The sequence below is a fragment of the Leopardus geoffroyi genome, chromosome D1 (assembly GCF_018350155.1).
Source record: "Leopardus geoffroyi isolate Oge1 chromosome D1, O.geoffroyi_Oge1_pat1.0, whole genome shotgun sequence".
NCBI lineage: Eukaryota > Metazoa > Chordata > Mammalia > Carnivora > Felidae > Leopardus > Leopardus geoffroyi.
Genome location: NC_059329.1, coordinates 73149981 through 73170923, shown reverse-complemented (window position 1 = coordinate 73170923; position 20943 = coordinate 73149981). Strand labels below are relative to the sequence as shown.

At 47.8% G+C, this 20943-nt stretch overlaps 1 protein-coding gene across 15 annotated transcripts in view; it reads left to right on the top strand.

The window, feature by feature from the left end:
- The window catches only part of PLEKHA7 (pleckstrin homology domain containing A7), a 221099-nt gene that overhangs the window by 195765 nt on the left and 4391 nt on the right, over positions 1-20943 (top strand). For 8 of the 15 annotated variants that reach the window (XR_006714108.1, XM_045484647.1, XM_045484645.1 and 5 more), the window contains 11 exons: positions 758-907; positions 1448-1549; positions 7876-7984; positions 8151-8377; positions 11378-11566; positions 11666-11783; positions 13770-13873; positions 14467-14667; positions 17472-17630; positions 19869-20002; positions 20776-20918. Coding sequence is in view for 14 of the 15 variants with exons in the window: in XM_045484647.1 (XP_045340603.1) it covers positions 758-907; positions 1448-1549; positions 7876-7984; positions 8151-8377; positions 11378-11566; positions 11666-11783; positions 13770-13873; positions 14467-14667; positions 17472-17630; positions 19869-20002; positions 20776-20918 (1636 nt within the window). In the remaining variant the exon portion in view is untranslated. Of the gene's footprint in view, positions 1-757; positions 908-1447; positions 1550-7875; positions 7985-8150; positions 8378-11377; positions 11567-11665; positions 11784-13769; positions 13874-14466; positions 16114-17471; positions 17631-19868; positions 20003-20775; positions 20919-20943 lie in introns of those variants that run through there. The other 7 variants (XM_045484651.1, XM_045484652.1, XM_045484643.1 and 4 more) reach the window with 6 other exon arrangements.

Below are 20943 nucleotides of genomic sequence, written 5' to 3'. Positions count from 1 at the left end.
TTTAAAGGGTGCTTCCAGGAGGGTTTCTGCCTAAACCTGAAGGAAATCTTTTGGGGAGACTTCAGACTGCTTATTCCGAGTGCCACCTACCCCTCCCCCACCTTAATTCTGCTCTGACTTAACTCTCCTGAGAGGCACCATGAGGTTAGCCTGGGAGAGGAGGGCTCCACTGGCTTGTGTGTGATGACCCCAGGCCCCTGAATTCCATGCAAGGGGACTGCCTTGGAGAAAGTGGCCATACTTATAATAGGACAGAGGCTATCACTTTCTAGAGCTCCTTTCCTCCTAGGATCTGGGCTATGGAGGAAGCAAGTCTAGATGAGGGAGGAGGAACAGGCCAGGGGCTGCAGTGTTTGGTTTCTTGGACCCTTAGTGTGATATTTTTTTTTTTTTGCACTTTAATAAGGCATTGTATTTGTGATGCTGAAGGTTTATAACATGTGCTGATAAAACTTAAGAGAATTTTCCATCTACTCTTTGATGTATCCTTATAGTTTATCCCATAAAGAGTGGATGATCTTATACCCACTTCACAGATGAGGAAGCTGAGGCACAGAGCTGTTAGGTGACTTGTCCTAGGAGGCCACCCAGTGGGCAGAGTTAGAGCTGGAATCAGAGGCCCTGACTCAGGCTACAGCTGGGCAGTAGGTCCTTCAGCCTTAGATCCAGCAGATTTATTTAGTTCCTAGCATGGTATGGGGAGGCCTTCAGGGACTGTCCTGCTTTCCTCTTGCTCTTTGGCCCTTGCCCGATGTAGGACCAGCTAGAGTCCGTCCTGGAGGTATTGCACAGACAGATGGAGCAGTACCGAGACCAGCCCCAGCACCTGGAGAAGATTGCTTACCAGCAGAGGTTGCTGCAGGAGGACCTTGTCCACATCCGGGCGGAGATCTCCAGAGAGTCCACTGTGTGTAGAGGGTGTGGAGGGTGGCAGACACTCTCCCGCCCCCATTCCTCCACCCAACCTCCCACGATGGGCTGGGCAGGGGGCTGCTTCTCCTATCTCACAGCTGTAGTTGAGTTGGTGGCCGGGGACAAGAGTCTTGATATAGTGACTCCTGTATGGCTACAGTGAAACACCAAGGGGACCACATTTCTCAGAGCAGCCTGCAAGGCCCTTCCCCTGAACTGTGTACAGTTAATTCCAGCGTGTCAGAATTTCTCCTTTTTTATTTGTCCATCTCGTGTGGTGCAGGTGCTTTCTGCCGGGGTGGGGGACCAAAGCATCTCCAAGTGTGGGAGAGGGAACGGTGCAGGTGGCCTGGGTCAGAGCAGGAATGAGAAGACAAGCCCTGTCTCTCTCGTACCAGGCCTGCCTGAGACCCTCTGGGACCCCCCTTTCCTCTTCCCCTGGCTGGGTCAGCAGTGGTCAAGAGCACAGGTGCTCATGGGCCCATCTTGGGGTCAGGGGATAACTAAGAATCAGAAGCATTTTCTTGGCCCACAGGAGATGGAAAATGCCTGGAATGAATACCTGAAGTTAGAGAGTGATGTGGAGCAGCTGAAGCAGACCCTGCAAGAACAACACAGAAGAGCCTTTTTTTTCCAGGTGACCCAAGGGCTCTTCATCCCTTCTGAACTCTGATCTCTTCTGAGAGCCTTCACCTGTGGGGCTGTGAGCCCTACCCAGGGGCTTTTTCCTCCCCCACCAGGACTCAGCCTGCCTGTCCCCCCCCCCAACCCCCCCCTCCGGCCAGGCTGTGATGAGAGAACTCACCTCAGCACCCCCTGCCTCTTGGGCATTTTTGCAAGCATTTTGCTACGGATCATTTGGAGGAAATGGCCCTGAGGGGAGAGAAATACTGAGCTTGAGAACCTTACAGACACTTGAGAATAATCTGTTCCTGTGATTCTTGGTTCCATTTTGGGGCTACTCACTTAGACAGCAGCAGAAAGCCCCACCTCCTTCCTTCCTTCCTAACTTCCTTCCTAACTTCCTTCCTTCCTTCCTTCCTTCCTTCCTTCCTTCCTTCCTTCCTCTGATTCCTGAAGATAGGTGTTATCAGTCCTTCACCTGAGGAGGCAGTGTGACTCCAGGTCCATCTAGGTGCCTCTGGTCTCCAGGCAGTCATTTGCATTTCTGGAGCCAGGCTGGGAGATACCCATCACTGTGGCCACTTCTCTACTCAGGAAAGGCAGCCTTAGAGCCCTGCTTCCTCTACCTTTAAAACCAGGCCACTCCATTGATGGCTGCCTCTGCCCCCAAAGGTGAGAGAAGAAAGGCCCTATGTGGTCTTTATTCTTCCAGGCTGGGTCCTCCAGCTGCCCAGTGTTTCCCCATTGTGGTGCCCGATCAGGCTTCTGCCCACCCTCAAATTTTTAAAAATGGAAAATAACCTGCCTTTGAACCCAACTTCAGATCTACTGTATCTCTTCCATCAGTTCCCTGACATCAATTCAATTTATTTGAAATCAGCAAGCATTCATTGAGACATCTTGTGCATGAAGCACCATGCTAGGCCAATTTTGACGCTAAGCTTTCTAATCGATGGACTGGTTCTAGCCAAGGCTCTTCCTTAAAGTGACTTCGTATACATACTGACTTTGGATGTCAGTGAAGGAATACAAGAGGTGAACTGGGTTTGTGGCCCTGGAGATGCCTGCTATCTCTCCACTCACCATTGGGGGCCAATTCCCAGAAACCTCGTCCAAGACCATGTGGAGAAGACTCTTGCCTGTAGCTCAGGGCTGGGCTGGCCTGCTAGGTCTCCCAGAAGTTGTCTGTCTCTTGCTGTTGTTTCTTTCCCCCATAATTTCCCTGAACCCAAGCTAACCTTTTCCTCTTCTTTTTTGGTACCACAGCACTTGGCATAGTGGCTTGAAAATACTAGTGAATACTTTGACAAAGTCCTTCAAGTGATTATTTCTAGTTACTAGTTCCTTAAAGTGTTCTGTCTCATTATACTTATCTTCTTGGATCTTTTTCAATGATCTACATTAATTTTAGCAGTAATGTTTTTTAGCTTTTCATTCCTTGTGTTTCTATAATTATAAAAATAATACATGAATGCATCTCTCTGTAAAGGCCAAACAATAAGAAGAAAAAGCAAAACATGAAATAAAAGCCCCTCTTCCCTCCCTTCTCTTTCTGCTCCAGTCTGTCACCTTCTCTGTATGTAATCAGTGCCATCAGTGGGTGGTATTGTCTTCCATACCATTTTCTGTGCATTTTCAGACATGTGCCCATACATAAAATAATTTATTTGGGGGTGTGAGTTGGGTGTACTTAGGAGAGGAATCATACTTACACGTTCGGTTACTTGCTTTTTTGTCAGAACTTTATGTTATAGAAATCTTTCCAGGAAAAATACCCCCAAGTTTATGTTGCCTGATACAGTAGCTATTTAAGTGTAAACATAAATTAATTGAAATTAACTAAAATTAAAAATATATTCCTCAGTCACACTAGAATCATTTCAAATGCTCAGTAGTAGCTCACGTGTGGCTGGTAGATACTGTATTGAACGGCACAGATTATAGAAGATTTCTATAATCTCAGAAGGCCGTGTAAAGTAAAAGAAATTAGTTCTTAAGAGCTGCATAGTTTTCATAGTCTAGATATTCTATACTTTAGCCATTCCTTTCTGATGGGCATTTAAGTTATTTGCAGTGTTTTGCTTTTATAATGGTACCACAAAAAACATCTGTGTAACTGCCTTTTCAAGCCCATTTGTAAGCGTTTATCTAAGATAGGCTTTTAGGAGTGGCCTTGCTCTGTTGAAATGAGTGTACATCTTAAATGTTGATGGATGCTGCCCAGTCACCCTCTAAAAGGCTGCACTCATTTGCCCTCCCACCCACAGTGAATGAGGGTGCTGAACCCTGTTTACCTACAGCTCCTCCAGCACTTGATGTTATCAGTCTTTTTAGCTTTTGCCATTCTGCTGGCTGAAAAGGACATCTTGTTTTAATTTGCATCAATTTAATCACTAGTAGTATTAAAACATATAAAACATATAAAAGTAAACATCTTTTTATATGATCATTGGCCATTTGTGTTTCTACCGTGCCTTATTTCATGGTGATTTAACTTGCAGCAGTCCCAGAATCCCTTTCTCTGCTCTAAAAAACAAATGAGTACAATGTATAAGTCTTGTCACAGACTCCCTGGAGAACTTAACCATGTAAGTTATAAAGAGCTAGGCTAGATTGAAGCCTAGGCCCTGCAGCTTGATGTCTACCTAGGCTGGAGGCATTGCTCATGCTTTCCCTGAGTGCCAAAGTGACCTCGGAAGCTCACAAAGCCCTTCTTTGAACAGCCTTTGTGCTAACTTCTTTGGTGTAATTCTAGACCAGACAAGCTGTTAGAGTCCTGATATTAGACTCCAGAGTCATTAACACTGGAGATACGCTTGTAGCCACATATGCAAATTCTCAGCAGTGGAACTTGCTTGGAAACTTGCCTCCCTTTAGCCAGGTTTGGCTGTGAGAAAATTTGTAGGCTTTTCAGTGAAGATGAGTGGATTTGTTTATAAAGATCCTCATGACCACCTGTGCAGGGAAGCCAGAGAATAAAGAACATCCAGGTAACTGTGTGAAAACTATGTGATAAGTGAGGCTACCTGTATGTGTTCTTACTTCTGGACAATAAATTCAAGCCTTTGCTGAATGCAGTACATAGTAGCCTTCCCTGCCCAGCATGGTGTGAGGATGCAGGAATGAAAACCACCCCGTGCTCCCCAAAAGCTTCCTGACTTTGTCATTAAGTTCTGAAATTCCATTATCCTTGGAGAACCTTAGAGATTCTCTGGCTTTCGCTTGTTGTTGCTCTTTTCTTACATACGAGGGGGGCAGAAAGGCAAAATGGGGGCAGGACTGTAACCTGACAGGTATGTATGCCAGGTAGACTGCCAGAGGAGAGGGGAAAGGGTTGATTTTAATCTGATACTCCTCCTTTACCTTTTCCCAGCATTCTGCTTAGTCTGCTCCAGAGATAATCTTGTTAGCTTACACACCCACTCTGGGCTCAATAACATGTCTGTTTTAGGGCACTCGTGCTTTGGTGTAGCGCTAAGCATCAAGCCCATTCCTTGTTTATCAGCCCTGAGGGATGTGCGTTGGTGTTGGAAGGATGGAGAGAGTATGAGAATGTGAGCTCCTTTAGGAGACATCTGTTGTCTCAGCTGTTGGACTTCATTTGATCAAGGAACTTTATGTGATTGGTCCTTTTTTCACTCAACATACATGTACTGAGAGCCTGCTGGGTCCCCAGCCCTGTGGGGATATACCAAGGAGCACATAGTCTACTTGCAGAATCAGGCAAGTCCTTAAGTATCACACATGCAAGAATCCTTCCACTTGAGGGTGACTGGGTGCCTCGAGAGCAGATGTGGTATGAGGACTTTGCTTTTAAGCCCATGGAGGAATGATCACAGCTAAGTTCTCCCATGATAGTTTAAAACTTAAAAGAATACTGGGACGCCTGGGTGGCTCAGTCGGTTAAGTGTCTGAGTCTTGGTTTCAGCTCAGGTCACGATCTCACGGTTTGTTAGATTGAGGCGGACATTGAGCTCTGCACTGACAGCACAAAGCCTGCTTGGGATTCTGTGTCTCCTTCTCTCTCTGCCCCTCCCCTGCTCCTGTTTTCTCTCTCTCTCTCTCTCTCTCTCTCTCTCTCTCTCTCTCTCTCTCAAAATTAAACAAACATTAAAAAAATTAAAAGAATACTTTCATGTTCAAACAACTCTATTAAAAGTTGCCCGCAGGTTAATATCCAGAATATATAAAGAACTTACAACCCAACGCCAAAAAAAAAACAAACTTTTTTTTTTTTTGAAAGAAGCCATACAGTATCACCTTATACTTCTCAGAATGGCTACAATAAAAAAGACAAGAAATAAATGTTGGTGAGGATGTGGAGAAAAAGGAACCCTTGTGTTCTGTTGGTGGGAGTGTAAATTGGTATAGCCACTGTAGAAAACAGAATTGAGGTTCCTCAAAAAATTAGAAATACTGTATGATCCAGTAACTCCTCTATTGGGTATTCACCTGAAGAAAACAAAAACACTAATTTTAAAAGATACATGCACCCCTATATTTATTGTAGCATTATTTACAATAGCCACAATATGGAAGCAACCTAAATGTCCATCTGTAGACAAATGAATAAAGAAGATGTGTTATACACACACACAATGGAATATTACATAGTTATAAAAAAGATGAGCTCATGCCTTTTGCAGCAACACGGATGGTATTTATGCTAGGCGAAATAAGTCAGACTGAGAAAAACAAATACCATATGATTTCACTCATGTGGAATCTCAAAATACAAAAGAATAAACAAAAAAGCAGACTCAGACCTGTAAATACAGAGAACAAACTGATGGTTGCCAGAAGGGAAGGGGTTGAGGGGGATGCACAAAACAGGTAAAGGGGAGCGGGGGGAGGTATTGGCTTCTAGTCAATAAAAGAATAAATCATTGGATTAAAAGGCACAGCATAGGGAACATAGTGATATTGTAATAGCATTCTATGGTGGTATCTTGACAGACAGTAGCTACACTTGTGGTGAGCATAGTGTAACATATAGAGAAGTTGAATCACTATGTTACCTGAAACTAACGTAACATTGTGTGTCAACGACACTCCATAAAATGCCCACAGTCCCTTAATCCTGATAAAGTCTGCTCACCTCTTTTTAGTATCTCTCCCCGTCCGATTTCTATTGTAACTTGTCAGAGTATGCATATGGTTGGGTAGCCTGGCCCTTTTCCCATTGTACTTTAAAAAAAAAAAATAAGTTTGTCACATAATTCACATACCATAAAATTCACCTTTTTAAGGTATACAATTCAGTGGTATTTAGAATATTTAGAATTGTGCAACTGTCACCACAGTTTTGTAACATTTTCATCATTCCCCCAAAAGAAGCCCTCTATCCATTAAGAGTCACTCCCCATCCACACCCCCACCTCATCTACTTTGTGTCTCTGTAGCTTTATCTCTTCTGGACATTTTGTATAAGTGACATAACACATGGCCTTTTGTGTCTAGCTTCTTTCACTTTGCATAAATGTTTTCAAGGTTCATCCATGTTATAACATGTATTAATACTTCATTTCTCCTTATTGCCAAATACTCACTGCCCATTGTACTCTTAACCCCAAATCCCAGGATGCAGCTCTGTCTTTTAAAAGATGTTCTTTATGGGGCACCAGTCTGGCTCAGTCAGTAGGGCATGAAACTATTGATCTTGGGATCATGAGTTCACACCCCACGTTGGGTGTAGAGCCTACTTTAAAAAAATATAAATAGTTTTTTAAAAGATGCTCTTTATATTCTGGGGATAGTGTAACCTCTAGTCCTTGCCTTCTCTTCCCTTTTGCCATGGTTGCCTAAAACAGTCTATTTTTTTTTAACTGTGATAAAATATATATAACAAAGTTTATTACCTTAGCCATTTTTAACATATGGTTGAGTAGTGTGAACTACATTCACGTTGTGCAACCCATCTGCAGAATTTTCTTCATCTTGCAAAACTGGATCTCTGTACCCATTAAACGACAATCCTCATTCCCCTCTCCACCCCAGCTTCTGGTAACCACCCTTCTATCTCTGTCTTTGATTACTCTAGATACCTTATAAGTGGAAGCATATAGTATTTAAGGCAATCTTTTAAATTTGGGAGAAATAGGCAAGGTGAATATGTGAAAGATCCTCTGAATTTCTCCCCTAGATCTTGGGCGTTTTCCATGTGTGTGGTACCCTATGAAGCTTCGAGGCAGGCTTGGCTCTAGCCCTGGTGGGGTTTCCAAAGGGGATGCTGCCCCACCCAGGGTGAGGTGCTGTGTCTGAAATGATAGCATAAGTCCTAATGAGAAACTTCTGGTGAGGATCTGGGAGGGAAATGAACCACCACCTTGCCTTTCTCAGGAGAAATCGCAGATACAGAAGGATCTCTGGAGGATTGAAGACGTCATTGCAGGCCTGAGTGCAAATAAAGAGAACTTTAGAATCCTGGTGGAATCAGTCAAAAATCCAGGTGAGCAGGCCATCTTCCTGGAGTCAGGGGGTTGGAGGCCAACACCCAGGTATGTGGGCTGGCCCTTGCAGAGGTCAGATCTTTATGGCGTAAGCCCCTCCCCTTGTCCTCCAGAGACGAGGGTCTTTGTTCCATTCCATCCTTTGTTTGCCTCCACATGCTTTAGAGAGAAAAACGGTGCCTTTGTTTCCTCATCCGCCTGTGCCTTCACTCTCAACTTCTGAGAGCAAGCCACCCCCACAGTCCAGCCCTCCCACCAGCCCCGTGCGGACCCCTCTGGAGGTTCGACTCTTCCCCCAGCTGCAAACCTATGTGCCGTACCGACCTCATCCACCCCAGCTGAGGAAAGTGACATCCCCTCTTCAGTCACCAACCAAGACGAAGCCCAAAGTTGTAAGTATCGATGGCCAGTTGCTGAGCGCTGTTGTCCCTCTCTCTCCTCAGGTCAGCTTCTGTTGGGAGAGAAGCTTTTGGGAAAACCTGGGAAGACAGAACCAGCCAGAGTCCTGAGCTATGAATAGTTAAGGAGTGGTAGGGCCTTGCTGTTGTGCTTTAGACTCCCAGAACTGGAAAGGGCCTTAGAGAGGATCTAGCCCAACCTTCCCATTTTGCAGTTGGGAAAACCGAGGTCCAGCAAGAAGAAGTGATTGTGTTAAGTAGGGTGGAATTTGTGATATGCATCATGCAGAGGTAGGTAGCCCCACACAGGACTCCTTGCAAACCTGGAGTTACACAAGCCTGTGGGTGATGAATTCCTCTCAGCAAGAGTATTTTGTCTTCATCGGCAGCTGAGCACTCTGTGGGTTGTAGAATACAGTTGATCTTCACAATAACCTCATGGAGTATAGACAGGAAGGTCTGTATCCCATTCTACACATATGAGAACTGAGGCCCAAAGGTGTTAACGTTTGCTTGAGATCTCCATATTAGTGGATCCAGTCCACATCTCCTGACTCTTCTTTGTGCCACCTGCCATCTAACTGGACATTCAGCCCACCTCCTCAGATCAGTTTTGTGGCCATGTGGTTGCCTGAGCCAACACCTTGGCTTGACTGGCAAAGAGAAGGGCCAAGCTTTTGACAGAATCTGGGAGCAGACTTTAAGGAAATAGAAGATGTGGTCAGGTACTGTGATGGTTCGTGTCTCCAGGGCCAGGCCAGCCTTGGCTGGAGAATACGAGGGATCTAGCCTAAGTGACAGGGAAGCCATAGTAGAGGGGACCTTGAGATGGGGACCTTCAGGTTTTGCCAACAAAGGCTTAGAGGAGCTTTGCCTGGGCACTGGGTGTGCCTAGGGCCTGTGACAAGGTTGGTGTGCAATGCTGGCTAAAACACACAAATTCCCATTCCCTAGTCCTCACTGTCCACCTGCTTCCTGCCGTAGCCCAGGGCCCAGAGCTGGAACGACAGGTGCTGGGACTGAGTTGCTGTGAGTTTCTTCATGTTGAGGTCTCTTTCCCAATTTTATATCTAAAAGGCAATGGAGGTACCAGCCACAGAACAGAAAATAGCAAAACAAACAGCAGGAATGGCTGGGGCAGAGAGCTCCTGACTTAAGGTGAGACGCCTGCTAGCCAGGATGGGGAGCAGAAGGAGGAGGTGGTGGCCGGGGATCTGTGCTGGATTCCAGTTCTTGTTCTCTCACTGGGTTTTTGGGCAAGGCCCACTCCTTCTCTGGGCTTCTTCAGTTTCAGTACAGAACAAGCTTGTTCAGTACAGAACAAGCAGCTTGGGATAGATGGTCACAGAGGCTCTTCACAGCTTGGTCCTCTGTGGCTTGCAGACAGGGCTTTTCAACCTGATTGAGCATCAGGGTCACTGCCTGGGGGTGGTCTTCTTTCCTTTAATTTACCAGGTTTACCATATTTTATTGTCGTTTGCTTGTTTTATATTTATATTTGTGAAACAATGATATCCTGAAATGGACATAAAACCTAAATATATGGTTTAACAAATGATAAAGAGGCCACCTGTTTGTACCAACACCCAAACCAAGAAATAGAACTTTGTCAGCAACTGGAGCCCTCAGGACTATGAGTCCTTTTGTGCCACTATCACTATCTTGACTCGGACAATTTCCTTGCCTCTTTTCTCTTTTTAAAATGTTGCTACCTGTGTCTAAACACTTTAATTTTACCTGTGGGTGATACTGTATTCTTTTGTATCTTGCACTTTTTCATTAACATTGTATTTGTGAGACTTATATTGTTGTGTGTAGCTATAGTTCTTTCATTTTTATTTGGCTTATTTTCTTGAATTTAACATCATTTACTTTTTTTATTAGGTAATACTCTCACAGGACACAAAATCAGAATATACCAAAAAAAGTATATAATAAAGTGTCTGCTCCCACCCTCCATCTCCAGACATTCTATTCCCTTTGATCAAAGGCAGTTTTGTGTTCGCGTCAGTGTTTTGCGTTTTTTTCCAGGGAGCTTTTTAGAAATTGGTGATTCCAAGACCTTGTCAGGGTTGGAAGCCACTGATGCTCAGAGGGCTTACGGGGATCTGGGACAGGCAGCTTAGTTTTCACACAACAGTGAGCTGTGTCACTTTTCTAGAATGCTGATAAACCTTTGTAGAGCAAGCTTCAGTACCCTTTTCTGACCTCTCCCAAATCCTGAAAAACAAAGCAAAATTAAGCTAAGAAAGGGGGCGTTTAGGAAGGAGCCCCGGTGGTCATTGATTCCAGAGGTGGGTGTTTATGACAGTCAGGGGCCAGGCTGTTGGTCTGTGCAAAAGCCACAGCTCTCAAAGAACATTGTTGGGGGGTGTGGGGGTCCATTTCAAGAAAAATAGTTACATTCATCACCGCCAGGGAGTGGGCTGATGGGAAGGCAGTGAGTCACCCATGCTGACTACTTATTCATGCCTGAGTCAGGAAGGAGGAAATATTTTGTAACCACGCACATTTCTGATAGAAAGGGCAGGACGATGTAGACTGTCCTTGCTCAGATCCCAATCTGTTGAAGGGTCCAGAGACCATGTGGGGACAGCTAGTCAGCTCAGTGTGAGCACCAGGGAGTGGGGTAGATGTGGTGGTGGGGGGGGGGGGTTCTGTCAAACATACAAATAAGCATGGAGTTACCAGCCTCTCCCCCCATGGTGCTCTTCTGGCAAGTGAAGTAAGACCATGGACACAGGAAACCTGAGTTCTGGATCTTGTACAGGTTATGCTTTGAAGAATGGAAAAGGAGTGAATGGAAGGGAAGAACAGGATCAGAGCAGAGGCATTCCCCTTCTTCACAGCTCATCCAGGGGAAATGTTGGCATCCCTGGGCCGAAGCAGTCATGCTCTGCAGGCCTCGTGTGGCCTGCTCTATGCCTGACGGGGAGGCATCCTCCCTCCAGCTCCCTCTCACTGGGCACTGATTCTGGTTCTTTTTCTGAGCAGGAAGACGAGGCACCTCCCAGGCCCCCACTCCCCGAGCTCTACAGTCCAGAGGACCAGCCCCCGGCCGTGCCACCTCTGCCAAAGGAGGCCACCATCATCCGGCACACTTCAGTGAGGGGCCTTAAGCGGCAGTCAGATGAGAGGAAGCGAGACCGGGAGCAGGGGCTGTGTGTGAATGGGGACTCCAGGGTGAGCAGGGAGGACCCCTGGGGCTGTCCCATTGTGAGCGAGGGGAGGGAAGGTGGTATGACACTGGGCAGGTATGACAGCCTCAGACTCTGCCCACAGGTAGAGCTCCGGTCGTACGTTAGTGAACCTGAGCTGGCGACTTTCAGTGGGGACATGGCCCAGCCCTCCCTGGGACTTGTGGGCCCTGACAGCAGGTACCAGACCCTGCCAGGCAGAGGTAAGGCAAAACTCCATGGAGGCTTTTTGGGAACCCCCACTTCTACCATACCACTTGTTCCCTAGCCCTCACCTGGTACCTCACACCCTTCTGCCTGCAGCCTTGGGCCTCAGCATGGGCAGCAGCTGTCGGGGAGACTCTGGGCTGCAGGGAGGGCCTGTCCTTCCTTCCTCTGGCTCACATCCGGATTCTCTTTTATTACATCTGCCCCCAGAAATAATGGTAATAGCAATTACTATGAAGTACAGCCCTGTTTTAAGCACTTCATATTCTTTTAGTTAATATTTGTAATAATCCTATGAAGGAAGTACCATTATTATACCCATTTTAGAGACAAGAAGACTACGTCTCAGAGAAATTAACTGACTTACCAAATAGTAAATACATGAGGGGCCAGAATGCAATCCCAGTGTTGTGGCTTCAGACCATTGTACCCTGCAGGCAGGGATGCTGGATGACTGACTCCAGTATGGCCATACTAGGCCTTCCAGGGGGATTTTGCTCTTCTGTGTCACTCTGAGACTCCACGAGTTCTTTCTTTAAACAATTGGGCATTGTCCTCACTGTCCTCTCCTAGCTCTTTACGACGGAGATGGGAACATACTTAGGCCCTTAGGCTCACCCATCCCCCATTTTCCCCGTAGCCAGACCCTCTCCTCAGAAATCCGCTTCAAGGGAGGTCTCTCCACCTTTTTGCATCTGGGTCTCCTGGAATCCCTGAGCAGGCTGACCATGCACCTTCATCTGTTCCTCCCCTGATCCCCTCCTATCTGCTCCCCATGGTGGGCAGTCAAGTGCTTTCCCTCTCTGGCAAGATGCAGAAGCAGAGAGAGACACAGCTATGGTTCTAGCACTTGTGGGGTTATGGGACTCCTGGCCCACCATGCTTCCTAGGCATGCTATGGCCGGAGCTGGTTCTGGAGGGCATAGGCTCTGGATTTCGCTGAGTGTGGGCCACAGCAACCCTTGGCACTGTGCCCAGGGGCACTGTTCCCTTAATTCGTTGTGGCCTAGAGATGTTTATCAGTGGCACTTAGGGCAGGACATTTCTTTGTTGCTCAGGATTCTTTTTGCATTGCAGGACATTAATCATTCTTTTCCCTACATGCTAAATGCTAGCAGTGTCCTCAGTCAGTGTGATGTCCATTTCCACATGTCAGGGACCACCCCTGATAAGAATTGGTGTTAGTGGATAAAGCATAGGTGGTGGCTCCAGCCAGCCAGGGTGAGATGATTTCTGTAAGCTCTAGGACCCTAAACATGGGAAGCACATGGCCGATGATATTCCTACCATGTGACCTTGGACAAGTTCCTTGACCTCTCTGAGTCTTAGATTGTGCATCTCTACAATGGTCAGGTAATGCTTACATAGTAAGGCCAGTGGAACAAAATCTATATAAAACACCTAGCACAGTGCCTGCCTGTTACATAGTTAAGAGCTCAACAAATACCTGGTGCTGCTACTTTCCGTTCATTCATTTATTCAGTCAGTCAGTCAGTCATTCAACCAACCAGGCATTGTTGAATTTGCAGTCTAGTTGAACAGGTATGTTGACATTGTGGTCAGTGCAGTAACCAAGGAATATACTGAAGGATATAGAGGATAATAGATTCTGCTGGGGCATTTGAGAAGGCTTCACAGAGGCAGGGCATCCAAGTTGGGCCATGTAGTGCATCAGGAAGAAAGGATGAAGGACATTCCTTCCCCTTCATCCTTTCTACCTGCCAAGCTGTCCAGGTCTTCTGCATGTGAGGGAAGACTAGGGTAGTCTGCAGGTCTCCAGGGACATTGTTCCCTATTGGGGACAGAGAGCACTCCTGGGCTGGCCTCTATCTGGGCCTGCTCTTCCTCACCCTAGGGAAGAAGAATGGGTTGTTGGCTAGGTCCTCATGGCCCCCCTCACAGGAGTGGGAGGTGATTAGGGAGGGGCTGGTGACCTGTCCACCCCATCACAAATACACTTGCTCTTCTGTTTCCTCACCAAGGCCTCTCAGGGTCCACGTCAAGGCTCCAGCAGTCGTCCACCATTGCTCCCTACGTCACACTCCGGAGGGGTCTCAATGCCGAAAGCAGCAAGGTGACCTTCCCTGTGAGTGACCTTGAGAAGTTCTCAGGGAGCGCACTGCTCCCTCACCCACAGAGGGAAGGGCTCTGAGGTGGATGGACTGGCAATCCTGTGAGCGCCAGGGATGGCCTCTGAGATGACCTCAGCTGAGCTCAGGGTCCCTGTCATCATGTGCTCAGTGATACCTTTTCCACTGCCCACCTAGAAGAGCATCATACAGCTCTCTCCATTTCCTATGGACCCTCCACATTTCTCTGCATCCTCTCAGGCTCCCAGGAGGGTACCCAGGAAGTCTGCACCCTGAGTTCTGGTCCCATCACGTGCTGTATGTGTGCCCAGCTGGACGAACCTGGGCCTCCGTGTCTGCATGTGCAGAATGTGGTGCTCCCCAGAGAGCCTGTGAGAGTCAGGGATATTGTGTCCATGAGTATGCTTAGAGAAAGGGGTTCTCTATGGCTAAGAGGAGCCCAACTAGTGTGTGTGTGTGTGTGTGTGTGTGTGTGTGTGAGAGAGAGAGAGAGAGAGAGAGAGAGAGAGAATGGGAGTGAGAAGCCACAGGGTGGCTGTCCTCTGTGTCCCAGCCTAGCTGCCCTGTCTCTCACCCTCCTGCTCCTCAGAGACCCAAGAGTGCCTTGGAGCGTCTGTACTCAGGGGACCATCAGCGGGGCAAGATGAGTGCGGAGGAGCAGCTGGAGCGCATGAAGCGGCACCAGAAGGCCCTGGTCCGGGAGCGCAAGAGGACGCTGAGCCAAGGAGAGAGGACGGGCCTGCCCTCGTCCCGCTACCTCAGCCAACCTCTCCCCGGAGATCTCGGCTCAGTATGTTAGGAGGGTCCAGGCAGGAGGGGCTGGGACAGGAGCAAAGCTTCCCTGAGTTCCCCGAACATAAGAACGTCACACCCTGGAGAGAGTAGGCCTTCGACTGGGATGGTTCAGAAAACACCCCACAAGGCTGTTTGTCCACAACCCAGGCCACATGTGTCACCTGGTCAGAGGGTGATCCAGAATCAGAGAAGGAGTGAGGATGTCACGGCAGGAGCCTGGGAACCAGAGAAAATGTCCCAAGTTTGTTCTCCAAGCCGAGCTTGAGAGAGGCCATGGTAACATTTGGAGTCTCAGCTGAATCAAGGACTTGGGTGTACAGAGTTCAAGAATGGAGGAGGAAGATGATGATATGATTTGATGAGGGGGAGCCCAAGCCAACTTGCCTCCCAAACCTCTAAGTGATGCCCTGTGGAGCAACTGAGCACAGGGTGGTGCTCCACAACCCTGAGAGCACGTGGTCTCCCACAGCTTGTGGTGCTGGCAGGCCTCATGGTGTCCCTAGAGAGCTGGGGACTCTGTGCTGCCTCCTGGTGGTGCTTCCAGGAACTGCACCCTGCCCTCAGTCCCCTTCAGTCCTTTTGGGAAACGTTCCATTTGACTTTTCCCTGTTGTTTGAAATCACGTGTTTCCCTAGACCTCTAGCCAGACTGTTCTTTCCCTAATTCATTGCACAAGCTCTTTTGCTTTTAGTGTTACCGCTCATTGCCTCTCTAATCCTGCCTGATTGTGTTTACAGAAGCTTCTAATTTGCATTGAACATTCTCTAACTGGCCTGTGCTCTTTGTTACCAGGCTTGTAATAGCAGCTCTTGTCTCCATAGCCTAGCTAGCACTCCCATGTGTCACTCACCTTTCTGCTGCCCCCTTTATGTAGGCCTACTGACTCATAATTCACTTAACCCAAAAGCTGCCCCGTAAGGCTGAGCCAACCCCGCTGCCTGAGGGCCATGATCATGGGCAGAGGTCTGGGCATTATGAATTTATCCAAGTCCATGCCTTACACCTGGACAGCAGACACAAACTTCAGAGATCACACGATTAAATAAATTCTACCAATCCTAAAGTGGTTCAGTTTTAATTCCTCCAGTCCTATCGCACAATTTCTTATGGAAAACTTTCTGTGTTTCTAGTATTTAATAGTTTGAATGGATGGCGAGATATATTATGTTCTGTATTCAGAGGACCTCTCTGCAGCTGTTAGCACAGACACCAAAGGGGTAAGACCCAGGACACTCCTAGCTTCAAAAGCTGCAAAGCCGGTAACTTTTAAACTTTATAAGCAAATGTCATTTGGGGGTAACACTGACCTTTTACAACCTGATGTCTCAAATGTAGAAAGATTATCTAAAAATCGTAACTTGAATATCTTGTAATTTTTCTCTTAAAAAAGACTTGTGTAAGTCTCTGCATCAACGCCAATAAACGTGTTGCTTAATGATAATGGATTGGCGTGGTTCTTCCCCAGGATACATCATAGAATCTAGTGAACTTTTTCTGTGAACTTCAGTGAACTTTTTCTGTTTGTGGAAACAATCAGGCTGGGTTTAAATGAGGACTTGTCTCTATTTGGGGCACTTGTGAGCGTGTAAGAAAATGTGAATTTTCTTTGTGAATCATTAAATTAATTTTTCATCCTTGAAACTTCAAATGCCTAATCCTTTCATACTGTAATTGGAAATCATCACCTAAGAGCAATTACACTGGCTTGGAGTCCATATTGAGAGCTTGTGCAAGAATGGGTGAAATGTGCTGGTATAGCAATGGGTTTGGGGTTTTGGGGAGGACTTGAGGAGGCATCAAAGATAATCATGACCATTTGGGGCTCTGTGAGATGTATAGGGTGGGAGGGAGGAGGTGACCTGGGATGGAGAAGCATGTGCTTGGTGTCTGCTCAAGAAAAAAAGAGCCTTTGAACCTGTTTCCTCCTCTCAACAACCTGCTCAGGGTCAAAGGCAGTGCGTAGGCCGCAGGGATGATTTGAAAGGCCCCTGCAGAGTTGCGTAGTTGTGCTTGAATCTTAAAATGGCCAGTTTAGTTTTCCCTCTGAAGAGATGATTTGTTACATAGCTGATACTGAGGAATAGCCTTGGATATGTTGCATTTGATTTAGCATTTCAGTTTTACACAGTTTCTTTTTTTTTTTTTTTTTTAACTTAAAATATCTGCCCCAAATAGATGCCTGGGTAAATAGCAGTTTAGCTATTCCTGCTTGGACCTTCCTGGCCCTGCTGAGGGTGCGATATCCTCCACCCCTAAGTGTATCCTCTTGGGAGTACCTGTTAGAGAGGGTCTTGGCTATTCTACTCACTTACCAGGGCCTCACAGGGCTTGTTTTTCCATCATTTCTGGCTGCTGAACCAAAAAGCCTTCCACAAGCTATGTGGCAGCAGAAAGGGCAGTCCCTTCTCTGGAGCTGTATCCCAAGTTCTGTTTTGGGGTCACCTTCTTGGACCTGGAAGCCTCCTGTATCCCTGGAGACCATTATGGGTCTAAAGCCATGGGTCTTAGAACTGGGCCCTGGAGGTACATGTGTGAATTTTCTAGGGGCCCAGATCAAAGAGAAATCAGCAGTCTGGAATCAGGCCATATAAAAGGGGTAGAGGCCTCATTCTCCATTACACAGGGTTATAGCACCCAGCAAGGTGTCCATGGTCACCTTGGACCAAGCTTTTCCGTAATGGGTCACAGGCCCTCTTCCCAAGGACCCCAATGCCTGCAAGCCCCATCCAAAAGGGCACAAGCATGGCTCTTTTAGCAGTCAGGAAGGGACTACATTTAACCTTCTTGTTCTATTGCCAGTGGAAGCGTGAGCAGGACTTTGACCTGCAGTTGCTGGAACGGGCCATGCAAGGGGAAAGAAAGGACAAGGAGGAGAATGGCTGGTTGAAAGTACAGGCCATGCCAGTCACTGAGTTGGACCTGGAACCTCAAGACTATGACTTGGACATCAGCAGAGAGGTGAGGGCAGGGGCTTCCTTTATGTTCCCCCAGGAGAACTGGCCTTTGGGCTTGCAGCCTGACCAACCCTTCCAGTGGCACTGGGGGGTGTTGTCCTGAATGGGGACAGGGGTTCAGCTTCAGAGTGGTCAGGAGAATGTATAAATAGCAGCTCGAGGCAATAAAAGGAGCCAGGTATTTTGATGATGCAGATTCAAAATCTGTCTCTCTCTCTCTATACTTTACAGCAAGTCATTTAACTTCTCTGGGCCTCAGCTTCCTCAACGATGAAATGGGTTGTGGTGAGGAGTAAAGTGACTCAGCATGTTACCTGGAGGATTAGCAACGGTCAGAAAGCTGTGAGCACAGGGCCTGGCACATAGTAGGCATGTGATGAGGTAGTTGTTATTGTTGGGAAATGTTTCCTGGAAAACTAGGAGTTGGCCTTGCACTGGCCAGTTTGGCCAACTTGAGCAATTAGACTTGGTGTGTGGGTGGGGGGTGGGAGGCGAGCAGGTCTGAAAATCACAAGTGAAATTTCCAGCCATGGCAGAGCTTAGGAGACCTGCATAGCTTTGGTCTGAGTTCTTCTATTGCCCTCTGGTGGCACAAATGCATCATGACTGGCCAGGCCTAGGAAAGCAAGAAACCCCCCTGGGTCTTCTATAAGTCAGGACTATCTCTTACCCAAGGAAAGAGCAAGGAATCAGAGGGTGACAGACTCAGGGTCTTCAAGACATGGGGCGGTCTTCTGTGGCCTATATTGTGCCATTTGTAAGCTCTGTAGAATGGTGTCTATGGCTGTTTGGTTCACCTCTGTGCACTTAGTACCTAGCACAGGGCCTGGCACATAGTAGGTGCTCTGTAAATATTTCCTGAATGACAATTCTGTTGAATGAAGTGCACAGTGGCCCACAGATACCCCACAAATATTTGTATGAGGACTTGGCCTGCACTGAAACTGCACAAGAGGAAATGTTCTCCCCACAGGAAAGACAGATTTAGCAGGGTATGGACAAATTGACACCTGTGGAGTTGCTGAGTTCTGGGGTCAGCTGGAGCTCCAGGGATTAATGTAGCCAGTCCCCTGCCCTCAGACCTTTTCCCTTTGGCACCTCTGAAACAGCCAAAGGTCTGTGCTTTCTCAGATTCACACAAGAAGCTTCTGCATGTTGCTTTGGCAATGGAAGTATGCTTCATGGTGTCCTAATTGGCCTGCCAGCCAGGGGAAAAAGTCTTTTCTTATCTCTAACCTAAATCCCTCCTGCTACAATGTAATCTACTTCCTTCCTCTGGATCTGTCCTCATTGGAAATAACAGAGAAGAGCTTATTTCTTACCGTCTTTCACCAGAATGAAAGGTCTGCATGGGTTTTAATTCAAGTCCAGATTTACCCTGGGATTGGATTTAGCTTTTTAGAAGCTTCAACCAACCCCATTTTAGTGTTCCTTTGTAGTTCGAGGACGGAGAAATTCCCTGGGATGCAAAAGTTGCCTTTAGCATTCTTAGTCTAAGCAAGGTTTCACCAGGCTGAGGTTGCTGCTGGGTTCATGTAAGAGACCGGTGGGAGGGAGTTGGGGGACATTTTCCTCTCACAAGCAGTAGACACCGCATGGCTGCCTCCTGTCTAGATCAGAGGAGCTTTTGTAGGCGCAGAAAGCATTATCACTTTCTTTCATCCATCAATCCATCCACCCATCCAAGGAGTATTTGCTGAAGGGCTGCAGGGTGCCAGGTCCTTGCGCTAGACAGCAGAGAGAGAAACAGAAAACAGGAGGGGGTATCAGGGGCCGGGGTAAGGGGGAGGGTAAGGAACAGGGGAGACTTCTGGAGGTGAGGTCCAAAAGGTCAGAAAGCATGGAGCAAATGGAAGAGCATCCCACGCAGAGGAAAGAGCAGGGGAAGAGGCCGCATGGTGGATCAGTGTGGCTGTGGAGGTAGGCAGGGATCAGCTCATATTGAAGGCGGCACTGAGAATGATCATTTTTAAATCTGGAGCGCTTCCAGTCTAGCTGTTTTGCCTTCCCCTTCCCTTCCCTTGGCCTGTAGGAGGTTGTCTGGTGTGGTAGAAAGAACACAGGCTTTGGAGTCAGATCCAGGTTCAGATCCCGACTCCACAGTGGACTGTCGTTGATCTCAGCAAGTTGCTTAACTCTGTGGGCTCCGTGTTCCTCCTTGAGCTAGGGGACAGGGCGAAAGGAGCAAGTCCCAAACCCGATATCTGAGACCCCCACCACCGCTGCCCGGTCATTTCCTCAGCTGTCCAAACCAGAGAAGGTCTCCATCCCCGAGCGTTACGTGGAGCTGGACCCTGAAGAGCCGCCCAGCCTTGAGGAGCTGCAGGCGCGGTATCGCAAAGCCGAGAAGATCCGCAACATCCTTGCTCGCTCCAGGTCAGCTCTTACGATGCCCGAGTCCTGACAGCCTGCTAGACCGACCCCAGGGGTGTCTCAACTGCAGGGGCCCTGGGCCAGGCTAACTAGGGTGCGTGTTTTGCCAGGCCTCTGACTCAGGTAAGCCCTGTTTATTGCGAAGGGCAGGCTGGCTCTCAGCACGGCACTGATGGATCTGTGAGGAAGCTTGCTAGGTCGTCTGGGAAGTCCTGAAATCCTCAATAGAGGGCCATCCTCGCACTTTGCCCCCAGATCTATGTCTTGTGATGTTGGCAAAGGTAGGAAGTGGAGCCAAGTGTGACAGTGAGGTGGACACAGTTGAAGATCAGCCCCAAGGGTGGCCCTCTCAGTTCCTCACACAGAGCCCCAGACCAGAGCCAACCTTGTTCTGAGGTGCCAGATGCATTGCCTACTTTCCTGGAGGCCAGGACAGAAGGCTTTCCTGTCCCCTCAGCCCCTGGAGCTTCAGAAACGTAAACCTGGTATTTGATAGCCTCTCTTTCAGAGCTAGCTTAGCCTTTTCACTTCAGGATTTAAGAGGAACCCAGTGCTGTAACTCTTCTTAAGGTCCATGATCCCCCCCAAAGGAGGGACAAAGCTGTGACGGGGTGTTTGGGAGAAGCACATATACCTTTGTCTGGAGAGAAAGTACTCTGTGTTTATCTGATGCCCCCTCAAAGGGTGAGAGTCTCCAGGCCAGGGAGACCCTCCTCTCCTGTGGCAGATGCCAGGGATGGTGGGGGCCCATAGCTTGCTTTCTGGCCCTCCTGCAGCATGTGCAACCTGCAGCCGACATCAGGCCAGGACCGGAACAGCGTGGCCGACCTGGACTCACAGCTGCAGGAGCAGGAGCGCATCATCAACATCTCCTACGCTCTGGCCTCTGAGGCCTCCCAGCGCAGCAAGCAGGTGGCAGGTGAGGCCATGGATGCCAGCCTCCA